The 22442-nt window shown below is 48.0% G+C and overlaps 1 protein-coding gene across 1 annotated transcript; it reads right to left on the bottom strand.

Annotated features, from left to right (window-relative positions):
- Nucleotides 1-445: 445 nt before the first annotated feature.
- PRDM4 (PR/SET domain 4) lies at nt 446-18771 on the bottom strand. The gene is made up of 12 exons (XM_072145121.1): nt 18649-18771; nt 11030-11150; nt 10641-10768; nt 10368-10553; nt 6864-7640; nt 6636-6785; nt 6368-6486; nt 6143-6228; nt 5928-6055; nt 3845-4162; nt 3597-3765; nt 446-832 (listed from the first exon to the last, which is right to left on the bottom strand). The coding sequence occupies exons 3-12, from the start codon at nt 10765-10767 to the stop codon at nt 547-549; spliced, it is 2346 nt and encodes a 781-aa protein (XP_072001222.1). The 5' UTR covers nt 10768; nt 11030-11150; nt 18649-18771; the 3' UTR covers nt 446-546.
- Between the last annotated feature and the right edge of the window lie 3671 nt (nt 18772-22442).

Consider the following 22442-nt stretch of genomic DNA (forward strand, 5'->3'; position numbering starts at 1 on the left):
CCCCAGAGCTGCACTCACTATTCTGCTGCTGGTGCAGTCACTGTGTACATACATGACATTACTTATCCTGTACTGATCCTGAGTTACATCCTGTATTATACTCCAGAGCTGCACTCACTATTCTGCTGCTGGTGCAGTCACTGTGTACATACATGACATTACTTATCCTGTACTGATCCTGAGTTACATCCTGTATTATACTCCAGAGCTGCACTCACTATTCTGCTGCTGGTGCAGTCACTGTGTACATACATGACATTACTTATCCTGTACTGATGCTGAGTTACATCCTGTATTATACTCCAGAGCTGCACTCACTATTCTGCTGCTGGTGCAGTCACTGTGTACATACATGACATTACTTATCCTGTACTGATCCTGAGTTGCAGAACAATTTTAACTGACAGATTCTTCTAAGACTTTACATGTGGTTTATTTACATGCAGACCCCCCCCCCCCCCCCCCCGGTATATACACGTGTGACCCCTCGGGGGAGGGGCGCGGATCCTGGCGCACACACAATAAATATAATAAATAGAGCTTATGTCACGTGTGTGAGGGGATCTGTGCGTCTGCGGTGAAGACGTTGCAGTCTGAGCTCAGGATCTCCTCCTCCTCCTCGGAGTCGTCCTCTTCCTGATCGGTCAGGGGGGCGGTGCTAGGACCCTTGCAGATCTTGAGGTGTCGGGTCAGGTGGTACTTGGTGAGGAAGGCCTTGGAGCACTTCTCGCACACATAGTCTCTCTTGCCCAGGTGGGAGTTGAGGTGTTTCTTCAGATGGTTGGTCCTAGAGAAGTGTTTGTCGCACTTCGGACACTTTATTTGGCGTTCCCTGTCATGGAGGAGGGACAAGACATATAATATAGTGATATTAATACCTGGTATTATATTTTTTCCTCATAAGACCTGCCACTTTAACCCCTTACCAACACATGGCGTAATAGTACGGCCCATGCAGGAAGTATTTGCTGCATATTGCATCAAACACTAACCGGTAACACCTGTGATCGGTGCTAGCTGGCGGCTTCAAAAAGATGGGCACTGCCATCTTGTCGGAGATAGTCGCTCCCCGAGCTGCAATCGGTTGTCACGACAGCCTCGGGTCTTCTGAAGACCCGAGGTTGTCTCTTTTTAACCCATTCATTACAACATGTGCTTTGCGATTTAAATGAACGAGGTGGAAACTACCCATATACTTATTGTATTATGGCAGCATCGATCAGACACCCTAGGGGGTCTGAAAAATAGTAAAAATAAATCACCCCCTTTTCCCTAAAACTGATATAAATAAACAGTAAAAATCAAACACATTATCACCGCCTCTGAAAATACCCAATCTATCAAAAAATAATAACGGTTTTTCACGATTTTTATCACCGTAACTGAAAATAACAGTTAAAGTCGAAAATTCCACTTTTTTTTTAGCCATTTTGAAAAATATAAAATGATGAAAAGGTCGCACAGTCCAAAAAATTGTAGCATCGAAAAAGTCATCAAAAGTCGCACAAAATGACTCCACCCACAGCTCCGTACAACGAAGTATGAAAAAGTTATTAGCGCCAGAATATACAAAATCAAAAAAACATTTTGTACGGGAGGTTTTACTTCTTGTAAATGTATAAAAACATTATAAAACCTGTACAAATTTGTTATCCCTGTGATCGCACCGACCCATTTGTGGCGCACGGTGAACGCCGTAAAATCCAAGCCCACAAGAAAACGGCGCAAAAGTGTTTTTTTTTTTTACCGATTTCACCGCATTTGGAATTTTTTTTTTCCCGCTTCCCAGTACATGGCATGGGATATTCAATACCATCACTATGAAGTGCAATTTGTTACACAAAATAAGCCCAAACACAGCTCCTTATGTGGAAAAATGTATAGATTTTTGATGGTGTGGAGTGAAAGGTAAAAACGAAAAAGGGCCTCGGCGGTAAAGGGGTTAAACAAGAGGAGACCAAACCTGCTTTACTTGAACACCAAGATACAGACGTTGCAACAGGAACTCATTCCTGCGCCCGATTCCAATCAACTACAAATTAAATCAAACAACGTGATACAAAACCGAGAAGATTCCATCGGCCATCGCGAGATCTCAGAGATCAGAATCTAAAGAAACCGAGGCAACGGACACAGACATTCCAGAATCAAAGAAATGTATCAATTCATGGAATTCAGACTAGAAGAGGAAGTGGCCAATCAGTAACTGACCCAAAAAAACGTAACCACAGAGTAGAAAACGGAGAGAAACCGAAAAGAGACAATGTGATTAGAGTCTTTACCGCTTCGCAACATTGTTTCAATTTCATCATTTTCAGATCTCACTAAATCTAAAGAGCAAGTTGCTACAATGTTTTAATGAGTTCATATACTGTACAGAACTCTATAGAACCTGTCACTGGCTCTCTATGTGGGCACAGGTTCCCTTTAAGTTATATATAGACCCCCTAGGGTACTTTAGCCATAGGGGATCTGATTGCGCCTAATAATAATTTCATTATTCATATGGCGCACACAGATTCCGCAGCGCTGCACAGTACTAGTGTATTGGGGTATATGGTGGATACACTGTAACAAATCATCAGAAATGACGAGCGCTGCAGTCTTTGAACTCCAGGCTGTCATGGCAACATCTCATCACATCCCCCAACGAGATGGCACCACCGGCATTTAACATACTAACACCAGCCATCCTTGCCTAGGAGCAGCATGTTGGCTCAGTGGTTGGCACTACAGCCTGGCAGCACAGTGGCTCAGTGGTTGGCACTACAGCCTGGCAGCACGGTGGCTCAGTGGTTGGCACTACAGCCTGGCAGCACGGTGGCTCAGTGGTTGGCACTACAGCCTGGCAGCGCTGGGGTCCTGGGTTCAAGTCCCAGGGTCAACATCTGCAAAGAGTTTGTATGTTCTCTCTGTGTTTGTGTGGGGTTTCCTCCGGGTCCTCCAGTTTCCTCCCACACTCCAAAACATACTGGTAGGTTGATTAGATTGTGAGCCCCATTGGGGACAGGGATCGATTTGGCGAGTTCTGTGCAGCGCTGCGGAATCTGTGTGCGCTATATAAATAAAGGATTATTATTATTAGCGAGCACCACCGATCCGTTTACAGGCAATCCCCGGGTTACGTACAAGATAGGGTCCGGAGGTTTGTTCTTAAGTTGAATTTGTATGCAAGTCGAAACTGTATATTTTATAATTGTAGATACAGACAAAAAAAATTTTGGCCCCAGTGACAATTGGAGTTTAAACATTATTTGCTGTAATGGGACCAAGGATTATCAATAAAGCTTCATTACAGACACCTTACAGCTGATTATAGCAATCTGGGACTATAGTAACATCCAGAGAGGTCACCAGAGGTCAGAGGGGTCTGTCTGTAACTATGGGTTGTCTGTAAGTTGGGTGTCCTTAAGTAGGGGACCGCCTGTATTTAAAAAATTCTATCGTTCAGTTACAGACTTTTTGACCGGTAAAACGCGTTTCGCCAGTTCCGGAACACGAGAATTTTAAAATAACAACAAACTATCTTCCAGAAGTTGTTGCTCCTCCCCCCTCTGTGTGAACGCGGCTTAGGCTGCCCCCTAGTGGCCACTCACCGGGTGTGCGTGAGGATGTGCTGCTTCAGGTCCTGCCTCCTCATGAACATCTTCTCGCAGAAGTCGCACTTGAGGTTCTTCTCGCCGGTGTGGGTCACCATGTGCGACGCCAGGTGCGCCTTCTGGGTAAACGACTTGCCGCAGAGGACGCAGCGGTGATTCTTCTGACCTGAGGTGGGGGGAAAGATAAGACCTCAGCTTGCTGCAGGTGAATGGGGGCGGTCTAGCTGGCAGTGGGCGGGGCTTACCTGTGTGTATCCACAGGTGAGTGCGCAGGTTGCTGGGGTCGCTGAAGGCTTTGCTGCAGAACTCGCACTTGTGGGGCTTCATGCCCATGTGCCCCATGTAGTGCACGTTGAGCTTGGAGGAGGAGGAGAAGGAGCGCGGGCACACGGTGCACTTCCACTTGCGCTCCTTGCTGGGGGTGACGGCCGTGTCCTCGCTGCTCAGGGGCTCGCTGGGGAGGTGGCTGCTGATGTGACTGCTCAGGTGAGACTTGAACTCGGCGTAGGACGAGCACTCCTTCCCGCAGTGACACAGGCGCATCTCCGGCTGCTCCGGTAATCCTGGGGCCATTACACATCAGATCATCACTAGGGAAAGCAGTGCCCCCTACTGGATAGAGGAGGTATCACATCCTGTCTATTTATACCCTTCACTATGGCTGAAGAAGAGTCAGGTACAATCAAACCTCTGCTACGGCTGCACATTTCTCTTTATCCCTCCCCCCCCCCCCCCTTCCTATAATCACAGCTAAACTGTCCCCCTATCCCTTTCTATAGAGTCACAGCTGCACAGTCCTCTCTATCCCCTCCCTATAGTCACAGCTGCACAGTCCTCTCCATCTCTACCCCCTCTAGGGTCACAGCTGCACAGTCCTCTCCATCTCTACCCCCTCTAGGGTCACAGCTGCACAGTCCTCTCCATCTATCCCCCCTCTAGGGTCACAGCTGCACAGTCCTCTCCATCTATCCCCCCTCTAGGGTCACAGCTGCACAGTCCTCTCCATCTCTACCCCCTCTAGGGTCACAGCTGCACAGTCCTCTCCATCTCTACCCCCTCTAGGGTCACAGCTGCACAGTCCTCTCCATCTCTACCCCCTCTAGGGTCACAGCTGCACAGTCCTCTCCATCCCCACCCCCTCTAGGGTCACAGCTGCACAGTCCTCTCCATCTATACCCCTTCTAGGGTCACAGCTGCACAGTCCTCTCTATCCCCACCCCCTCTAGGGTCACAGCTGCACAGTCCTCTATATCCCCCCTCTAGGGTCACAGCTGCACAGTCCTCTCTATCCCCCCTCTAGGGTCACACTGCACAGTCCTCTCTATCCCCTCTCTAGGGTCACAGCTGCACAGTCCTCTCTATCCCCTCTCTAGGGTCACAGCTGCACAGTCCTCTCTATCCCCTCTCTAGGGTCACATCTGCACAGTCCTCTCTATCCCCTCTCTAGGGTCACAGCTGCACAGTCCTCTCTATGCCCTCTCTAGGGTCACAGCTGCACAGTCCTCTCTAGGGTCACATCTGCACAGTCCTCTCTATCCCCTCTCTAGGGTCACAGCTGCACAGTCCTCTCTATGCCCTCTCTAGGGTCACAGCTGCACAGTCCTCTCCATCTATACCCCCTCTAGGGTCACAGCTGCACAGTCCTCTCTATGCCCTCTCTAGGGTCACAGCTGCACAGTCCTCTCTATGCCCTCTCTAGGGTCACAGCTGCACAGTCCTCTCTATGCCCTCTCTAGGGTCACAGCTGCACAGTCCTCTCCATCTATACCCCCTCTAGGGTCACAGCTGCACAGTCCTCTCTATGCCCTCTCTAGGGTCACAGCTGCACAGTCCTCTCTATGCCCTCCCTACAGTCACAGCTGCACAGTCCTCTCTATCTCCTCTCTAGGGTCACAGCTGCACAGTCCTCTCTATGCCCTCCCTACAGTCACAGCTGCACAATCCTCTCCATCTATCCCCCTCCCTAGGGTCACAGCTGCACAGTCCTCTCCATCCCCCTCCCTGCAGTCACAGCTGCACAGTCCTCTCCATCTATCCCCCTCCCTAGGGTCACAGCTGCACAGTCCTCTCCATCCCCCTCCCTGCAGCTGCACAATCCTCTTCATCCCCCTCCCTGCAGCTGCACAGTCCACTCTATTCCAGAGATAATGACAATTCATTGATTACCTTACCCACCCCAGCCCCCCCCCCCCGACCCCTGAGTTACTGACATTACTACTAGATGATTACAAGACTTAGGTACAGCATTGGGAGTAGTATGTATGTATGTATTGCACAGCGTCCTGTAATCACCTCCATCACCCCACATCATCTGTGGAGATTCCTTACCCATCTGCAGGGCGTAGTCCCGGCTGTAATAGAACAGCAGCTCCTCCTGCGCCGGGATGTCCCTGGTGGTGTAGAAGTAGATCTTCCCGTCGTGAGGATAAGCCACAAGGTTCTGTTCATCCGGATTCCTAAAAAACAGGAACAAAGATTTGTGTGTAAGGGTGCGGAGGAGGAGAAGAGGGCAGGACACTAGGGAGGCGCGAGCCGGCACTTACCTCGCCTTCCGTACAAACATCATCCAGTTACATTCATTCTCATCTGTCGTTATGATGCAGAACTCCATCACATTGTTGCTGTAAATCTGCAATACAGTAGAGGAGTAAATCACCCGAATGCTATCCATCCAGCTTTCCCAAGTCCCTGAATGACATTATATATAATCTGTCATCGCTCAATCTTCACTGCATTCATGATCCTGGACTGTACAGCTTGTTCCCTACCTTCCAGATGTGGTTGGCAGATTTATCCGTCCAGCCGGCAACCTCTAGGGATTGACTCTCCTGTCCTATCAGAGGTCCAAAACAGGTCCGAACAGAGATACTCTCCTGCGTCCATACCCCTGAAACAGTCAGTCAGTGGTCAAATAGTAAAAATACACCACTAGAGAGAGTTTAGCGCGTATGTATACACATTGTGCAGAGAGCTCCCCCTAGTGTCGGATTCTGGTAGTCAAAATTTTATGATTTACATCTTCAGCTGGTTCCTTACCCACGTCTGCTCCGGTCAGCGACTGTCTCAGTACCAACTGTTTGGGAAGGGATAGGCGCGCCCGGCTCTCTATAGGGTTGTCGGGTATGAAGGTGACCGGGCCGTGCTCGGGGCAGTCAGAGGGATAGGCCCGGTTACATAGAGTGCACCCTGCAAAGGAAAGATGTAAAATATTACACGGCAGCCAGGATACAGGACGGAGGGAGACAACCCCGGGAACCTACTTACAGATCGTGAACAGGGCGGCCATGTTTTCCTTGTTGGAGTTGGAGTCTATCTGTAGAGAGGTCGGAACGAAAGTCAGATTGGCCGCGTCCACGTGCCCGCCGGGCAGGGAGACGTCTGCCGTTATGGAGGACACTGTGACGGGCTCCAGGCTGATGCCCCCCGCGTGTAAGGATACGGCGGTCAGTGATGAGAGCTGGTGTGAGGTAGACAGCGACACGCTGACCGGGTTACTGCTCAGGGCCACCGTGTGGATGGCGTCCGTGAGAGAGTTCTCCGACATGCCGGACCGGCCGCCCATGTGGTGATCCGTCTCCATTACAACCGGAAGCTCCAGTGATCCGCTGTGTAATGGCAGGACTCCGGCGTGGCCCACGGCGTCCGGAGGTAGGTTGGCATCCACAGTGAGGGGTTCGTGGGGACGGGACACGCTGGTGATCTGCCCGTGCTCCCCCGTCACCCCGTCCATGGTCAGCTCCTCTGTGATGCGGTCGCTGGTGATCGGGCTGTTCACCCGGGAGACGTTATCCATAGTAATCCCGCCATCCAGCGCCACCTCATGGCCGTCCGTGGGATGTAAACTCTGACCGGCATGTCCGCCCACCGAGCGCGAGTCCAGGGTTACTATCCCCGTCTCCAGCCCTACAGCGCCCCCAGACTGATACGGGTCCAGAGAAGGATTATTGCTGGATACGGAAAGACCACCGTTAGAGTCAACATTCAAGGTACTGGGGTGTATGTACTGAGGAGGGGGGCGGTCTGCCAGGTACGATAAGATGCCTGCGCGGGAAGAGCAAGAAGAAAAAAAAAGTTACATCACAATGATAGCGCATTGCCATTCATAGCTGGTGTAGAGTCTGTGCAGCTCCTCTGTATAACCGGATGTCCTGCTGCTGCTAAAATATCCCCATAGTGAGGAGCAGTATGCACATGGATCAATTCTAGAAACAGCAGAACATCCGGCTACACAGAGGAGCTGCACAGAAACTAATCCATATTCATACTGCTCCTCACTATGTTGTAGATTCTGTGCAGCTCCTCTGTATAGCCGGATGTCCTGCTGCTTCTAAAATTACACTATAGTGAGGAGCAGTAAGGACATGGATCAGTTTTAGAAGCAGCAGGACATCCAGCTACACAGAGGAGTTGCACAGAATCTACAACATAGTGAGGAGCAGTATGAATATGGATTAGATTCTGTGCAGCTCTTGTGTATAGCCGGATGTCCTGCTGCATCTAAAATTACACAATAGAAAGGGGCAGCAGGACATCCAGCTACACAGAGGAGTTGCACAGCAGAGCACTTCATCATAGTGAGGAGCAGTATGAATATGGATCAGTTTTAGAAGCAGCAGGACATCCGGCTACACAGAGGAGCTACACAGAATCTACAACATAGTGAGGAGCAGTATGAATATGGATCAGTTTTAGAAGCAGCAGGACATCCGGCTACACAGAGAAGCTGCACAGAATCTACAACATAGTGAGGAGCAGTATGAATATGGATCAGTCAGTGCAGCTCCTCTGTATAGCCGGATGTCCCGCTGATTCTGAAATAAATGGTTCCAAAATATTCCGGAGTGCCATACAGGTATGGAGGGAAACAAAAAAACGCTCTGATACATACAGGTTGTGTGTGAGTCTATAGAGAAGGCATACACTGCAGGAGAATCCTCAATCAGCACCGAAGGAGATTAGATACATCACAGAGAAAGGGGAGATTTGTCCAGGAAAGAAGGGGGAAACACTTACTCCTCATAACCAGCGTCTGGAAGAGATGTCAACCCAGGAATGTGCTGTGCTAACACATGAAGTGAAGGCAGCAGCATCCAGGACACACAGACCTCATATACAACATGGCACATACATGGCGGAATGTGCAGGAGGAGGGAGGGGGATTATACACTACAAGGCATCAGTGTCTCTAAGCGCGATCGCATGGAGATGGCAACCCCTGAATAAAGATGTGCTATGACCCACTAACAACAAACTGTAGCATGCAGGGCAGAATGTGCAGGAGGAGGAAGGGGGATTTTAGAATCATTAACATCTGTGTCTGTCAGCACAATGGAAAGGAAGTGTCAGGCCAAGAATCAGCTGTGCTGACACATCAGAGCCAGTGATGGCCGCAGCATCCTGGTCACACAGAGATCACATCCAACATGTAGCATACAAGGCAGAGTATGCAGGGGAGGTAGGGGGGATAATATACTAAGCATCTGAAAGAAGATGTCAAACCGGGAATGTGCCAACACATGAGAGTTAGTGAAAGCAGCAGAATCCTGGACACAGCGATCACATTCATTGTGTAAAAGCATCCAGGACACACCACATATATAACATGTAGCATACAAGGCAGAGTATGCAGGGGAGGAAGGGGGGAATCATACACTCTCAAGCATCAGTGTCAGAGGAGAAGTGACCACGCCAGCAGAAGACAAATCGGTCCAGAAATGAAGCTGTGCTGATACATGAAAGCTTGTAAAGACAGAAGCATCCAGTACCCGCTGACCTCCTGTGCAGAACGTGTAGAGGGAGGGAGGGGGGGGGTCATTCAACTCCTCAACATGAGTGTCGCTCAGTACAAAGGAGAGAAGACCCCTCTGGGATGAAGAAGTAGTTATCATAGATTGACCTCATTTGGATACATGGAAACAAGTGAGGATAGCAGCATGATGGACACACATCTAGACAGCATGACAGAATGTGCAGGAGGAGGAAGGGGGATTCATACACTCCTCAGCATCAGTACCTGTACATGTAATGGCAAGGAGACGTCATCCCAGGAACTGAGCTGTGCCGAAACATGAGAGCTACAGCATCCAGGACACAAACAACCCACAATGCAGACTGTGCTGGGGGAGGTAGGGGGGAATCACCTACTCATCTGCTTACAATTTAAAGGAGATATCAACCCAGGAATAAAGCGGTGTTGAAACATGAGAGCTAGGGAAGGCAGCAGTATCCTGGACATACATCTAGAAGGCATGGCAGAATGTGCAGGAGGAGGGAGGGGGATTCATACAATCCTCAGCATCAGTACGTACAATGTAAAGGAGATGTCAACCCAGGAATGAAGATTGGTTCTAAGATGGGGGCAACAGCGTCCTGGACACACAGACCTCACATCCAGCATTTGGAGGGAGAGCACACATGACAGACTGTGCAGGAGAGGGAGGGGGAAGACACACTTCTCAGCATCAAGAATCAAGCTTTGCTGAAAGATAAGAGCTACTGAAAGCAGCAGCATCCTGGACACACATCTAGGAAGCATGACAGAATGTGCAGGAGGAGGGAGGGGGATTCATACACTCCTCAGCATCAACGTCTGCAAGGACAACGGAAAGGAGATATAAACCCAGGAATGAAACTGAAATATGCAGCATCCAGGACACCTCACACCCTGCCTGTATGACTGGGAGGAGAGTGTACATGGCAGACTGTGCAGGAGAGGGAGGGGGAATCACACAACCCTCAGCATCAGTGTCTCTAGTCACCATACAGTACCTGGAAGTATGTGCCGGAAGTAGCTGCTCTCCAGATGTGGGTACGGCGGGGGAGGGAGGGTGTAATTCCGTTCTGGCAGCCCACACATGACGCCCCGCTCGCTTATTCCCATGGGAAGCATGACGGACAGGGCAGAGGGGAGCGAGCTCAGGGACGGCCCCAGGTTAGGGATAGCCACAGGTAAACCTAGAGGAAGACAGGTTCACGTCAGGGTCGTGTTGAGTTTAGGGGATCTGGATGTGACTAGAGTAGATTGGGGGGGTGTGCACTTACCTGGCGCGGCGAGAGAATTGTGTGGCGGTGATGCCGCCAGCCCGAGGTGACCTCCCGACACTGGCAGAGAGTTGGCAGAGGAGCTCAGCTGGTCCATGCCCACGCCGCTCAAGTTCAGCTCATTCATTCTGTGGAGAGAGACAACACAAGTGTCTATACAGGAGCCTGGTACACAGACACGAGCACTGCAGCTGTGGTAGGCAGGGTACAGAACTTCTATAGCTGCTCTTCTTCCCCTCCCACATCGTCAGACAAGGCTATGCAAGAAAGACCGAGACGTCTCCTCCTCCCCTCTCACAGCGCAAATCTCAGACAATATAAAGGAGTTACAGCGCCCCCTCCCTACATAATGCAGAAGTGTCATACAAGAGATTTCCATATGATCACACCTGTGTCACTTCTTATCATCATTCTCCATGGAATCCGGATCAAGGAGAGACGGGAGGACACCGCACATAAAGAAGAGGCTCCATGATGAAGGGACTAGAAGATCCAGTCACGGCCAAGAAGCTGAAATACAACAAGACACATCCAGCAGAATAGTGAGTGCAGCTCTGGGGTATAATACAGGATGTAACTCAGGATCAGTACAGGATAAGTAATGTCATGTATGTACACAGTGACTGCACCAGCAGCAGAATAGTGAGAGCAGCTCTGGAGAATAATACAGGATGTAACTCAGGATCAGTAATGTCATGTATGTACACAGTGACTGCACCAGCAGCAGAATAGTGAGTGCAGCTCTGGAGAATAATACAGGATGTAACTCAGGATCAGTACAGGATAAGTAATGTCATGTATATACACAGTGACTGCACCAGCAGCAGAATAGTGAGTGCAGCTCTGGGGTATAATACAGGATGTAACTCAGGATCAGTACAGGATAAGTAATGTCATGTATATACACAGTGACTGCACCAGCAGCAGAATAGTGAGTGCAGCTCTGGAGTATAATACAGGATGTAACTCAGGATCAGTACAGGATAAGTAATGTCATGTATGTACACAGTGACTGCACCAGCAGCAGAATAGTGAGTGCAGCTCTGGGGTATAATACAGGATGTAACTCAGGATCAGTACAGGATAAGTAATGTCATGTATGTACACAGTGACTGCACCAGCAGCAGAATAGTGAGTGCAGCTCTGGGGTATAATACAGGATGTAACTCAGGATCAGTACAGGATAAATAATGTCATGTATGTACACAGTGACTGCACCAGCAGCAGAATAGTGAGTGCAGCTCTGGGGTATAATACAGGATGTAACTCAGGATCAGTACAGGATAAGTAATGTCATGTATGTACACAGTGACTGCACCAGCAGCAGAATAGTGAGTGCAGCTCTGGGGTATAATACAGGATGTAACTCAGGATCAGTACAGGATAAGTAATGTCATGTATGTACACAGTGACTGCACCAGCAGCAGAATAGTGAGTGCAGCTCTGGGTATAATACAGGATGTAACTCAGGATCAGTACAGGATAAGTAATGTCATGTATGTACACAGTGACTGCACCAGCAGCAGAATAGTGAGTGCAGCTCTGGGGTATAATACAGGATGTAACTCAGGATCAGTACAGGATAAGTAATGTCATGTATGTACACAGTGACTGCACCAGCAGCAGAATAGTGAGTGCAGCTCTGGGTATAATACAGGATGTAACTCAGGATCAGTACAGGATAAGTAATGTCATGTATGTACACAGTGACTGCACCAGCAGCAGAATAGTGAGTGCAGCTCTGGGGTATAATACAGCATGTAACTCAGGATCAGTACAGGATAAGTAATGCCATGTATGTACACAGTGACTGCACCAGCAGCAGAATAGTGAGTGCAGCTCTGGAGTATAATACTGGATGTAACTCAGGATCAGTACAGGATAAGTAATGTCATGTATGTACACAGTGACTGCACCAGTAGCAGAATAGTGAGTGCAGCTCTGGAGTATAATACAGGATGTAACTCAGGATCAGTACAGGATAAGTAATGTCATGTATGTACACAGTGACTGCACCAGCAGCAGAATAGTGAGTGCAGCTCTGGGGTATAATACAGGATGTAACTCGGGATCAGTACAGGATAAGTAATGTCATGTATGTACACAGAGACTGCACCAGCAGCAGAATAGTGAGTGCAGCTCTGGGGTATAATACAGGATGTAACTCAGGATCAGTACAGGATAAGTAATGTCATGTATGTACACAGTGACTGCACCAGCAGCAGAATAGTGAGTGCAGCTCTGGGGTATAATACAGGATGTAACTCAGGATCAGGACAGGATAAGTAATGTCATGTATGTACACAGTGACTGCACCAGCAGCAGAATAGTGAGTGCAGCTCTGGAGTATAATACAGGATGTAACTCAGGATCAGTACAGGATAAGTAATGTCATGTATGTACACAGTGACTGCACCAGCAGCAGTATAGTGAGTGCAGCTCTGGAGTATAATACAGGATGTAACTCAGGATCAGTACAGGATAAGTAATGTCATGTATGTACACAGTGACTGCACCAGCAGCAGAATAGTGAGTGCAGCTCTGGAGAATAATACAGGATGTAACTCAGGATCAGTACAGGATAAGTAATGTCATGTATGTACACAGTGACTGCACCAGCAGCAGAATAGTGAGTGCAGCTCTGGGGTATAATACAGGATGTAACTCAGGATCAGTACAGGATAAGTAATGTCATGTATGTACACAGTGACTGCACCAGCAGCAGAATAGTGAGTGCAGCTCTGGAGAATAATACAGGATGTAACTCAGGATCAGTACAGGATAAGTAATGTCATGTATGTACACAGTGACTGCACCAGCAGCAGAATAGTGAGTGCAGCTCTGGGGTATAATACAGGATGTAACTCAGGATCAGTACAGGATAAGTAATGTCATGTATGTACACAGTGACTGCACCAGCAGCAGAATAGTGAGTGCAGCTCTGGGGTATAATACAGGATGTAACTCAGGATCAGTACAGGATAAGTAATGTCATGTATGTACACAGTGACTGCACCAGCAGCAGAATAGTGAGTGCAGCTCTGGGGTATAATACAGGATGTAACTCAGGATCAGTACAGGATAAGTAATGTCATGTATGTACACAGTGACTGCACCAGCAGCAGAATAGTGAGTGCAGCTCTGGGGTATAATACAGGATGTAACTCAGGATCAGTACAGGATAAGTAATGTCATGTATGTACACAGTGACTGCACCAGCAGCAGAATAGTGAGTGCAGCTCTGGGGTATAATACAGGATGTAACTCAGGATCAGTACAGGATAAGTAATGTCATGTATGTACACAGTGACTGCACCAGCAGCAGAATAGTAAGTGCAGCTCTGGGGTATAATACAGGATGTAACTCAGGATCAGTACAGGATAAGTAATGTCATGTATGTACACAGTGACTGCACCAGCAGCAGAATAGTGAGTGCAGCTCTGGAGAATAATACAGGATGTAACTCAGGATCAGTACAGGATAAGTAATGTCATGTATGTACACAGTGACTGCACCAGCAGCAGAATAGTGAGTGCAGCTCTGGGGTATAATACAGGATGTAACTCAGGATCAGTACAGGATAAGTAATGTCATGTATGTACACAGTGACTGCACCAGCAGCAGAATAGTGAGTGCAGCTCTGGGGTATAATACAGGATGTAACTCAGGATCAGTACAGGATAAGTAATGTCATGTATGTACACAGTGACTGCACCAGCAGCAGAATAGTGAGTGCAGCTCTGGAGTATAATACAGGATGTAACTCAGGATCAGTACAGGATAAGTAATGTCATGTATGTACATAGTGACTGCACCAGCAGCAGAATAGTGAGTGCAGCTCTGGGGTATAATACAGGATGTAACTCAGGATCAGTACAGGATAAGTAATGTCATGTATGTACACAGTGACTGCACCAGCAGCAGAATAGTGAGTGCAGCTCTGGTGTATAATACAGGATGTAACTCAGGATCAGTACAGGATAAGTAATGTCATGTATGTACACAGTGACTGCACCAGCAGCAGAATAGTGAGTGCAGCTCCGGGGTATAATACAGGATGTAACTCAGGATCAGTACAGGATAAGTAATGTCATGTATGTACACAGTGACTGCACCAGCAGCAGAATAGTGAGTGCAGCTCTGGAGTATAATACAGGATGTAACTCGGGATCAGTACAGGATAAGTAATGTCATGTATGTACACAGTGACTGCACCAGCAGCAGAATAGTGAGTGCAGCTCTGGGGTATAATACAGGATGTAACTCAGGATCAGTACAGGATAGGTAATGTCATGTATGTACACAGTGACTGCACCAGCAGCAGAATAGTGAGTGCAGCTCTGGAGTATAATACAGGATGTAACTCAGGATCAGTACAGGATAAGTAATGTCATGTATGTACACAGTGACTGCACCAGCAGCAGAATATTGAGTGCAGCTCTGGGTATAATACAGGATGTAACTCAGGATCAGTACAGGATAAGTAATGTCATGTATGTACACAGTGACTGCACCAGCAGCAGAATAGTGAGTGCAGCTCTGGAGTATAATACAGGATGTAACTCAGCATCAGTACAGGATAAGTAATGTCATGTATGTACACAGTGACTGCACCAGCAGCAGAATAGTGAGTGCAGCTCTGGGGTATAATACAGGATGTAACTCAGGATCAGTACAGGATAAGTAATGTCATGTATGTACACAGTGACTGCACCAGCAGCAGAATAGTGAGTGCAGCTCTGGGGTATAATACAGGATGTAACTCAGGATCAGTACAGGATAAGTAATGTCATGTATGTACACAGTGACTGCACCAGCAGCAGAATAGTGAGTGCAGCTCTGGGGTATAATACAGGATGTAACTCAGGATCAGTACAGGATAAGTAATGTCATGTATGTACACAGTGACTGCACCAGCAGCAGAATAGTGAGTGCAGCTCTGGGGTATAATACAGGATGTAACTCAGGATCAGTACAGGATAAGTAATGTCATGTATGTACACAGTGACTGCACCAGCAGCAGAATAGTGAGTGCAGCTCTGGGGTATAATACAGGATGTAACTCAGGATCAGTACAGGATAAGTAATGTCATGTATGTACACAGTGACTGCACCAGCAGCAGAATAGTGAGTGCAGCTCCGGGGTATAATACAGGATGTAACTCAGGATGAGTACAGGATAAGTAATGTCATGTATGTACACAGTGACTGCACCAGCAGCAGAATAGTGAGTGCAGCTCTGGAGTATAATACAGGATGTAACTCAGGATCAGTACAGGATAAGTAATGTCATGTATGTACACAGTGACTGCACCAGCAGCAGAATAGTGAGTGCAGCTCTGGAGTATAATACAGGATGTAACTCAGGATCAGTACAGGATAAGTAATGTCATGTATGTACACAGTGACTGCACCAGCAGCAGAATAGTGAGTGCAGCTCTGGGGTATAATACAGGATGTAACTCAGGATCAGGACAGGATAAGTAATGTCATGTATGTACACAGTGACTGCACCAGCAGCAGAATAGTGAGTGCAGCTCTGGGGTATAATACAGGATGTAACTCGGGATCAGTACAGGATAAGTAATGTCATGTATGTACACAGTGACTGCACCAGCAGCAGAATAGTGAGTGCAGCTCTGGAGTATAATACAGGATGTAACTCAGGTTCAGTACAGGATAAGTAATGTCATGTATGTACACAGTGACTGCACCAGCAGCAGAATAGTGAGTGCAGCTCTGGGGTATAATACAGGATGTAACTCAGGATCAGGACAGGATAAGTAATGTCATGTATGTACACAGTGACTGCACCAGCAGCAGAATAGTGAGTGCAGCTCTGGAGTATAATACAGGATGTAACTCAGGATCAGTACAGGATAAGTAATGTCATGTATGTACACAGTGACTGCACCAGCAGCAGAATAGTGAGTGCAGCTCTGGGGTATAATACAGGATGTAACTCAGGATCAGTACAGGATAAGTAATGTCATGTATGTACACAGTGACTGCACCAGCAGCAGAATAGTGAGTGCAGCTCTGGGGTATAATACAGGATGTAACTCAGGATCAGTACAGGATAAGTAATGTCATGTATGTACACAGTGACTGCACCAGAAGCAGAATAGTGAGTGCAGCTCTGGGGTATAATACAGGATGTAACTCAGGATCAGTACAGGATAAGTAATGTCATGTATGTACACAGTGACTGCACCAGCAGCAGAATAGTGAGTGCAGCTCTGGGGTATAATACAGCATGTAACTCAGGATCAGTACAGGATAAGTAATGCCATGTATGTACACAGTGACTGCACCAGTAGCAGAATAGTGAGTGCAGCTCTGGAGTATAATACAGGATGTAACTCAGGATCAGTACAGGATAAGTAATGTCATGTATGTACACAGTGACTGCACCAGCAGCAGAATAGTGAGTGCAGCTCTGGGGTATAATACAGGATGTAACTCGGGATCAGTACAGGATAAGTAATGTCATGTATGTACACAGTGACTGCACCAGCAGCAGAATAGTGAGTGCAGCTCTGGGGTATAATACAGGATGTAACTCAGGATCAGTACAGGATAAGTAATGTCATGTATGTACACAGTGACTGCACCAGCAGCAGAATAGTGAGTGCAGCTCTGGGGTATAATACAGGATGTAACTCAGGATCAGGACAGGATAAGTAATGTCATGTATGTACACAGTGACTGCACCAGCAGCAGAATAGTGAGTGCAGCTCTGGAGTATAATACAGGATGTAACTCAGGATCAGTACAGGATAAGTAATGTCATGTATGTACACAGTGACTGCACCAGCAGCAGAATAGTGAGTGCAGCTCTGGGGTATAATACAGGATGTAACTCAGGATCAGTACAGGATAAGTAATGTCATGTATGTACATAGTGACTGCACCAGCAGCAGAATAGTGAGTGCAGCTCTGGGGTATAATACAGGATGTAACTCAGGATCAGTACAGGATAAGTAATGTCATGTATGTACACAGTGACTGCACCAGCAGCAGAATAGTGAGTGCAGCTCTGGAGTATAATACAGGATGTAACTTGGGATCAGTACAGGATAGGTAATGTCATGTATGTACACAGTGACTGCACCAGCAGCAGAATAGTGAGTGCAGCTCTGGGGTATAATACAGGATGTAACTCAGGATCAGTACAGGATAAGTAATGTCATGTATGTACACAGTGACTGCACCAGCAGCAGAATAGTGAGTGCAGCTCTGGGGTATAATACAGGATGTAACTCAGGATCAGTACAGGATAAGTAATGTCATGTATGTACACAGTGACTGCACCAGCAGCAGAATAGTGAGTGCAGCTCTGGGGTATAATACAGGATGTAACTCAGGATCAGTACAGGATAAGTAATGTCATGTATGTACACAGTGACTGCACCAGCAGCAGAATAGTGAGTGCAGCTCTGGGGTATAATACAGGATGTAACTCAGGATCAGTACAGGATAAGTAATGTCATGTATGTACATAGTGACTGCACCAGCAGCAGAATAGTGAGTGCAGCTCTGGGGTATAATACAGGATGTAACTCAGGATCAGTACAGGATAAGTAATGTCATGTATGTACACAGTGACTGCACCAGCAGCAGAATAGTGAGTGCAGCTCTGGGGTATAATACAGGATGTAACTCAGGATCAGTACAGGATAAGTAATGTCATGTATGTACACAGTGACTGCACCAGCAGCAGAATAGTGAGTGCAGCTCTGGGGTATAACACAGGACATTATTTTGGATGGGTAACATCCCATGAGGAGGAGGGGGCGGGGCCTGTATAATACATATGATATATCAGTGTATGATGATATGATGGGTAGTTACAGTTACTGGCAGGTTATACAGAGCAGCAGTCAGTGGCGGGCAGTGCATGCTGGGACTTGTAGTCCTATAAGCCGTATCTCCGGGACTCCGCCCCCTCCCGTTACTCCCAGGTCCCGCTCTGCCCCCGGTAAAGCCCCGGGCTCCGGTACTCACACCTTCCCCTCCTGGCGCCAGTCTCTGCCATTCTCTTCTTTCTTTCCGTTCAACTCTGTGTTCTGCTCGTCCCCCAAGATGGCGAACACGGAAGTGACGTCAGGGCGGAAGAACGAACCAATCATGCAGCGCCGGAAGGTCACGCGACCAGTGAGTGGGCGGGGCTGTGGTGCCGCTGGCTGCTCCGGCATCTCCACTGTTACCATGGTGACTAGTGGTCCCCAGATCCCTGTGTATTACGTCATATCAGGACAATATCGTGATAGTCCTATCCCTGTCACGTGTTATCACGATTCTTCTATAATGGCAGCTTGGATATAGCAGCTCAGTATCATAAAGAATGGGATTAGATACGCAACCCAGCAGACTGTATCACACAGGATGGGATTAGATACACAACTCAGCAGTCAGTATCATACAGGATAGGATTAGATACACAGCTCAGCAGACAGTATCATACAGGATGGGATTAGATACACAGCTCAGCAGACAGTATCATACAGGATGGGATTAGATACACAGCTCAGCAGACAGTATCACACAGGATGGGATTAGATACACAGCTCAGCAGACAGTATCACACAGGATGGGATTAGATACACAGCTCAGCAGACGGTACCACACAGGATAGGATTAGATACACAGCTCAGCAGACGGTACCACACAGGATGGGATTAGATACACAGCTCAGCAGACGGTACCACACAGGATGGGATTAGATACACAGCTCAGCAGACGGTACCACACAGGATGGGATTAGATACACAGCTCTGCAGACGGTACCACACAGGATGGGATTAGATACACAGCTCAGCAGGCGGTATCACACAGGATGGGATTAGATACACAGCTCAGCAGGCGGTATCACACAGGATGGGATTAGATACACAGCTCAGCAGGCAGTATCACACAGGATAGGATGAGATACACAGCTCAGCAGACGGTATCACACGGGACGGGATCAGATACACAGCTCAGCAGACGGTATCACACGGGACGGGATCAGATACACAGCTCAGCAGGCGGTATCACACAGGATGGGATTAGATACACAGCTCAGCAGACAGTATCACACAGGACGGGATCAGATACACAGCTCAGCAGACTGTATCACACGGGATGGGATCAGATACACAGCTCAGCAGACGGTATCACACGGGACGGGATCAGATACACAGCTCAGCAGACGGTATCACACGGGACGGGATCAGATACACAGCTTACCAGACGGTATCACACGGGACGGGATCAGATACACAGCTTAGCAGACGGTATCACACGGGACGGGATCAGATACACAGCTCAGCAGACGGTATCACACGGGACGGGATCAGATACACAGCTCAGCAGACTATCACACAGGATGGGATTAGATACACAGCTCAGCAGACGGTATCACACAGGACGGGATCAGATACACAGCTCAGCAGACTGTATCACACAGGATGGGATCAGATACACAGCTCAGCAGACGGTATCACACGGGACGGGATCAGATACACAGCTCAGCAGACGGTATCACACGGGACGGGATCAGATACACAGCTCAGCAGACGGTATCACACGGGACGGGATCAGATACACAGCTCAGCAGACGGTATCACACGGGACGGGATCAGATACACAGCTCTTTTGGGAATCTCCACTTCAATGACGAAGAACTTTAGGTCTTCCCACCTTATTGGCCGGGAAGGGTTTTAGGGTTGGCACATAGTTTTGGGTCATGTTCCATCTTTAGAGGAATAACTCCGTGGATGGACACTTCGTGGGATCCTATATTCTTTGCCAAAGGGAAATTTGTAAACCTCACGGGCCTAAGAACGACGTAGTGTGAAGGAAAGAAATAGATGACGTTGGCTTAGATGTCCAAGGCAGTAAGGCATAAAGAAATTGTCCAAAAAGTTGTCTGGAAGAGGAACCACCACAATGAAAAGCCTGTAGATGTGAACAACATAGGATCAAACGTGAAGAAACACTCAGAGGAGTTGTCCACTTAGTTGGCAAAAACTGGAAACCACCATGAAGGAAAAAAAGAGTGAGAGGTGGTAAACCTAGATAAGAGAGGAACCAACGTGAAGATTGGGACATGGAGGTGATCTACATAGCTGGCCAAGGTGGGATCAAGTATGGAGGCTTATGAAACTAGCTGACCAAAAACAGACCAAGCTGACCGAGAACAGACCAAGCTGACCGAGACTAGCTGACCGAGAACAGACCAAGCTGACCGAGACTAGCTGACCGAGACTAGCAGACCGAGAACAGACCAAGCACAAACCAAGCTGACCGAGACTAGCTGACCAAGAACAGACCAAACTGACCAAGACTAGCTGACCAAGAACAGACCAAACTGACCGAGACTAGCTGACCAACAACAGACCAAACTGACCGAGAACAGATCAAGCTGACCGAGACTAGCAGACCGAGAACAGACCAAGCACAAACCAAGCTGACCGAGACTAGCTGACCAAGAACAGACCAAACTGACCAAGACTAGCTGACCAAGAACAGACCAAACTGACCAAGACTAGCTGACCAAGAACAGACCAAGCACAAACCAAGCTGACCGAGACTAGCTGACCAAGAACAGACCAAGCACAAACCAAGCTGACCGAGACTAGCTGACCAAGAACAGACCAAGCTGACCAAGACTAGCTGACCAAGAACAGACCAAGCTGACCAAGACTAGCTGACCAAGAACAGACCAAGCTGACCAAGACTAGCTGACCAAGAACAGACCAAACTGACCAAGACTAGCTGACCAAGAACAGACCAAACTGACTGAGAACAGATCAAGCTGACCGAGACTAGCTGACCAAGAACAGACCAAGCTGACCGAGAACAGATCAAGCTGACTGAGACTAGCTGACCAAGAACAGACCAAGCTGACCAAGACTAGCTGACCAAGAACAGACCAAGCTGACCAAGACTAGCTGACCAAGAACAGACCAAACTGACCGAGAACAGATAAAGCTGACCAAGAACAGACCAAGCTGACCAAGCCTAGCTGACCAAGAACAGACCAAGCCTAGCTGACCAAGAACAGACCAAACTGACCAAGCCTAGCTGACCAAGAACAGACCAAACTGACCAAGACTAGCTGACCAAGAACAGACCAAACTGACCAAGACTAGCTGACCAAGAACAGACCAAACTGACCAAGACTAGCTGACCAAGAACAGACCAAACTGACCAAGACTAGCTGACCAAGAACAGACCAAGCTGACCAAGACTAGCTGACCAAGAACAGACCAAGCTGACCAAGACTAGCTGACCAAGAACAGACCAAACTGACCGAGAACAGATCAAGCTGACCGAGACTAGCTGACCAAGAACAGACCAAGCTGACCAAGAACAGACCGAGAACAGACCAAACTGACCAAGAACAGAAGATAAAAGTTGACCAACACAGGACCTACACCTACAGATCCCAATGTGAAGATCATGAAAGAGAAGTTGTGCACTTAGTTGTCAGAGACAGAACGTAAGCTGAAGAAAAAGTTCTGAAGATGGGCCGGAGGTGTTGTCTACTTGGTTCCTCACACCGTGTAGATGTACAGATGTTCTCCACTGTATGAGCTCCTCTCCTTACATTGACCCCATAGGTGATCCCTCCCCTCTACAAGGTTGTCCTCTCTCCTCTGAAGATCTTATTGATCACTGCCATCATGAACAGCAGTGAGCAGGACATGTTCTTCAACAGAACCTCATTCCATTCAATGACCACACCATGGGGTAACAATGTAGACCACAACGAGCCGTCACTACGGGGGTCTCCTTCCTCTGGGACTTGTTCT

The sequence above is a fragment of the Engystomops pustulosus genome, chromosome 4 (genome assembly GCF_040894005.1).
Source record: "Engystomops pustulosus chromosome 4, aEngPut4.maternal, whole genome shotgun sequence".
Lineage (NCBI taxonomy): Eukaryota > Metazoa > Chordata > Amphibia > Anura > Leptodactylidae > Engystomops > Engystomops pustulosus.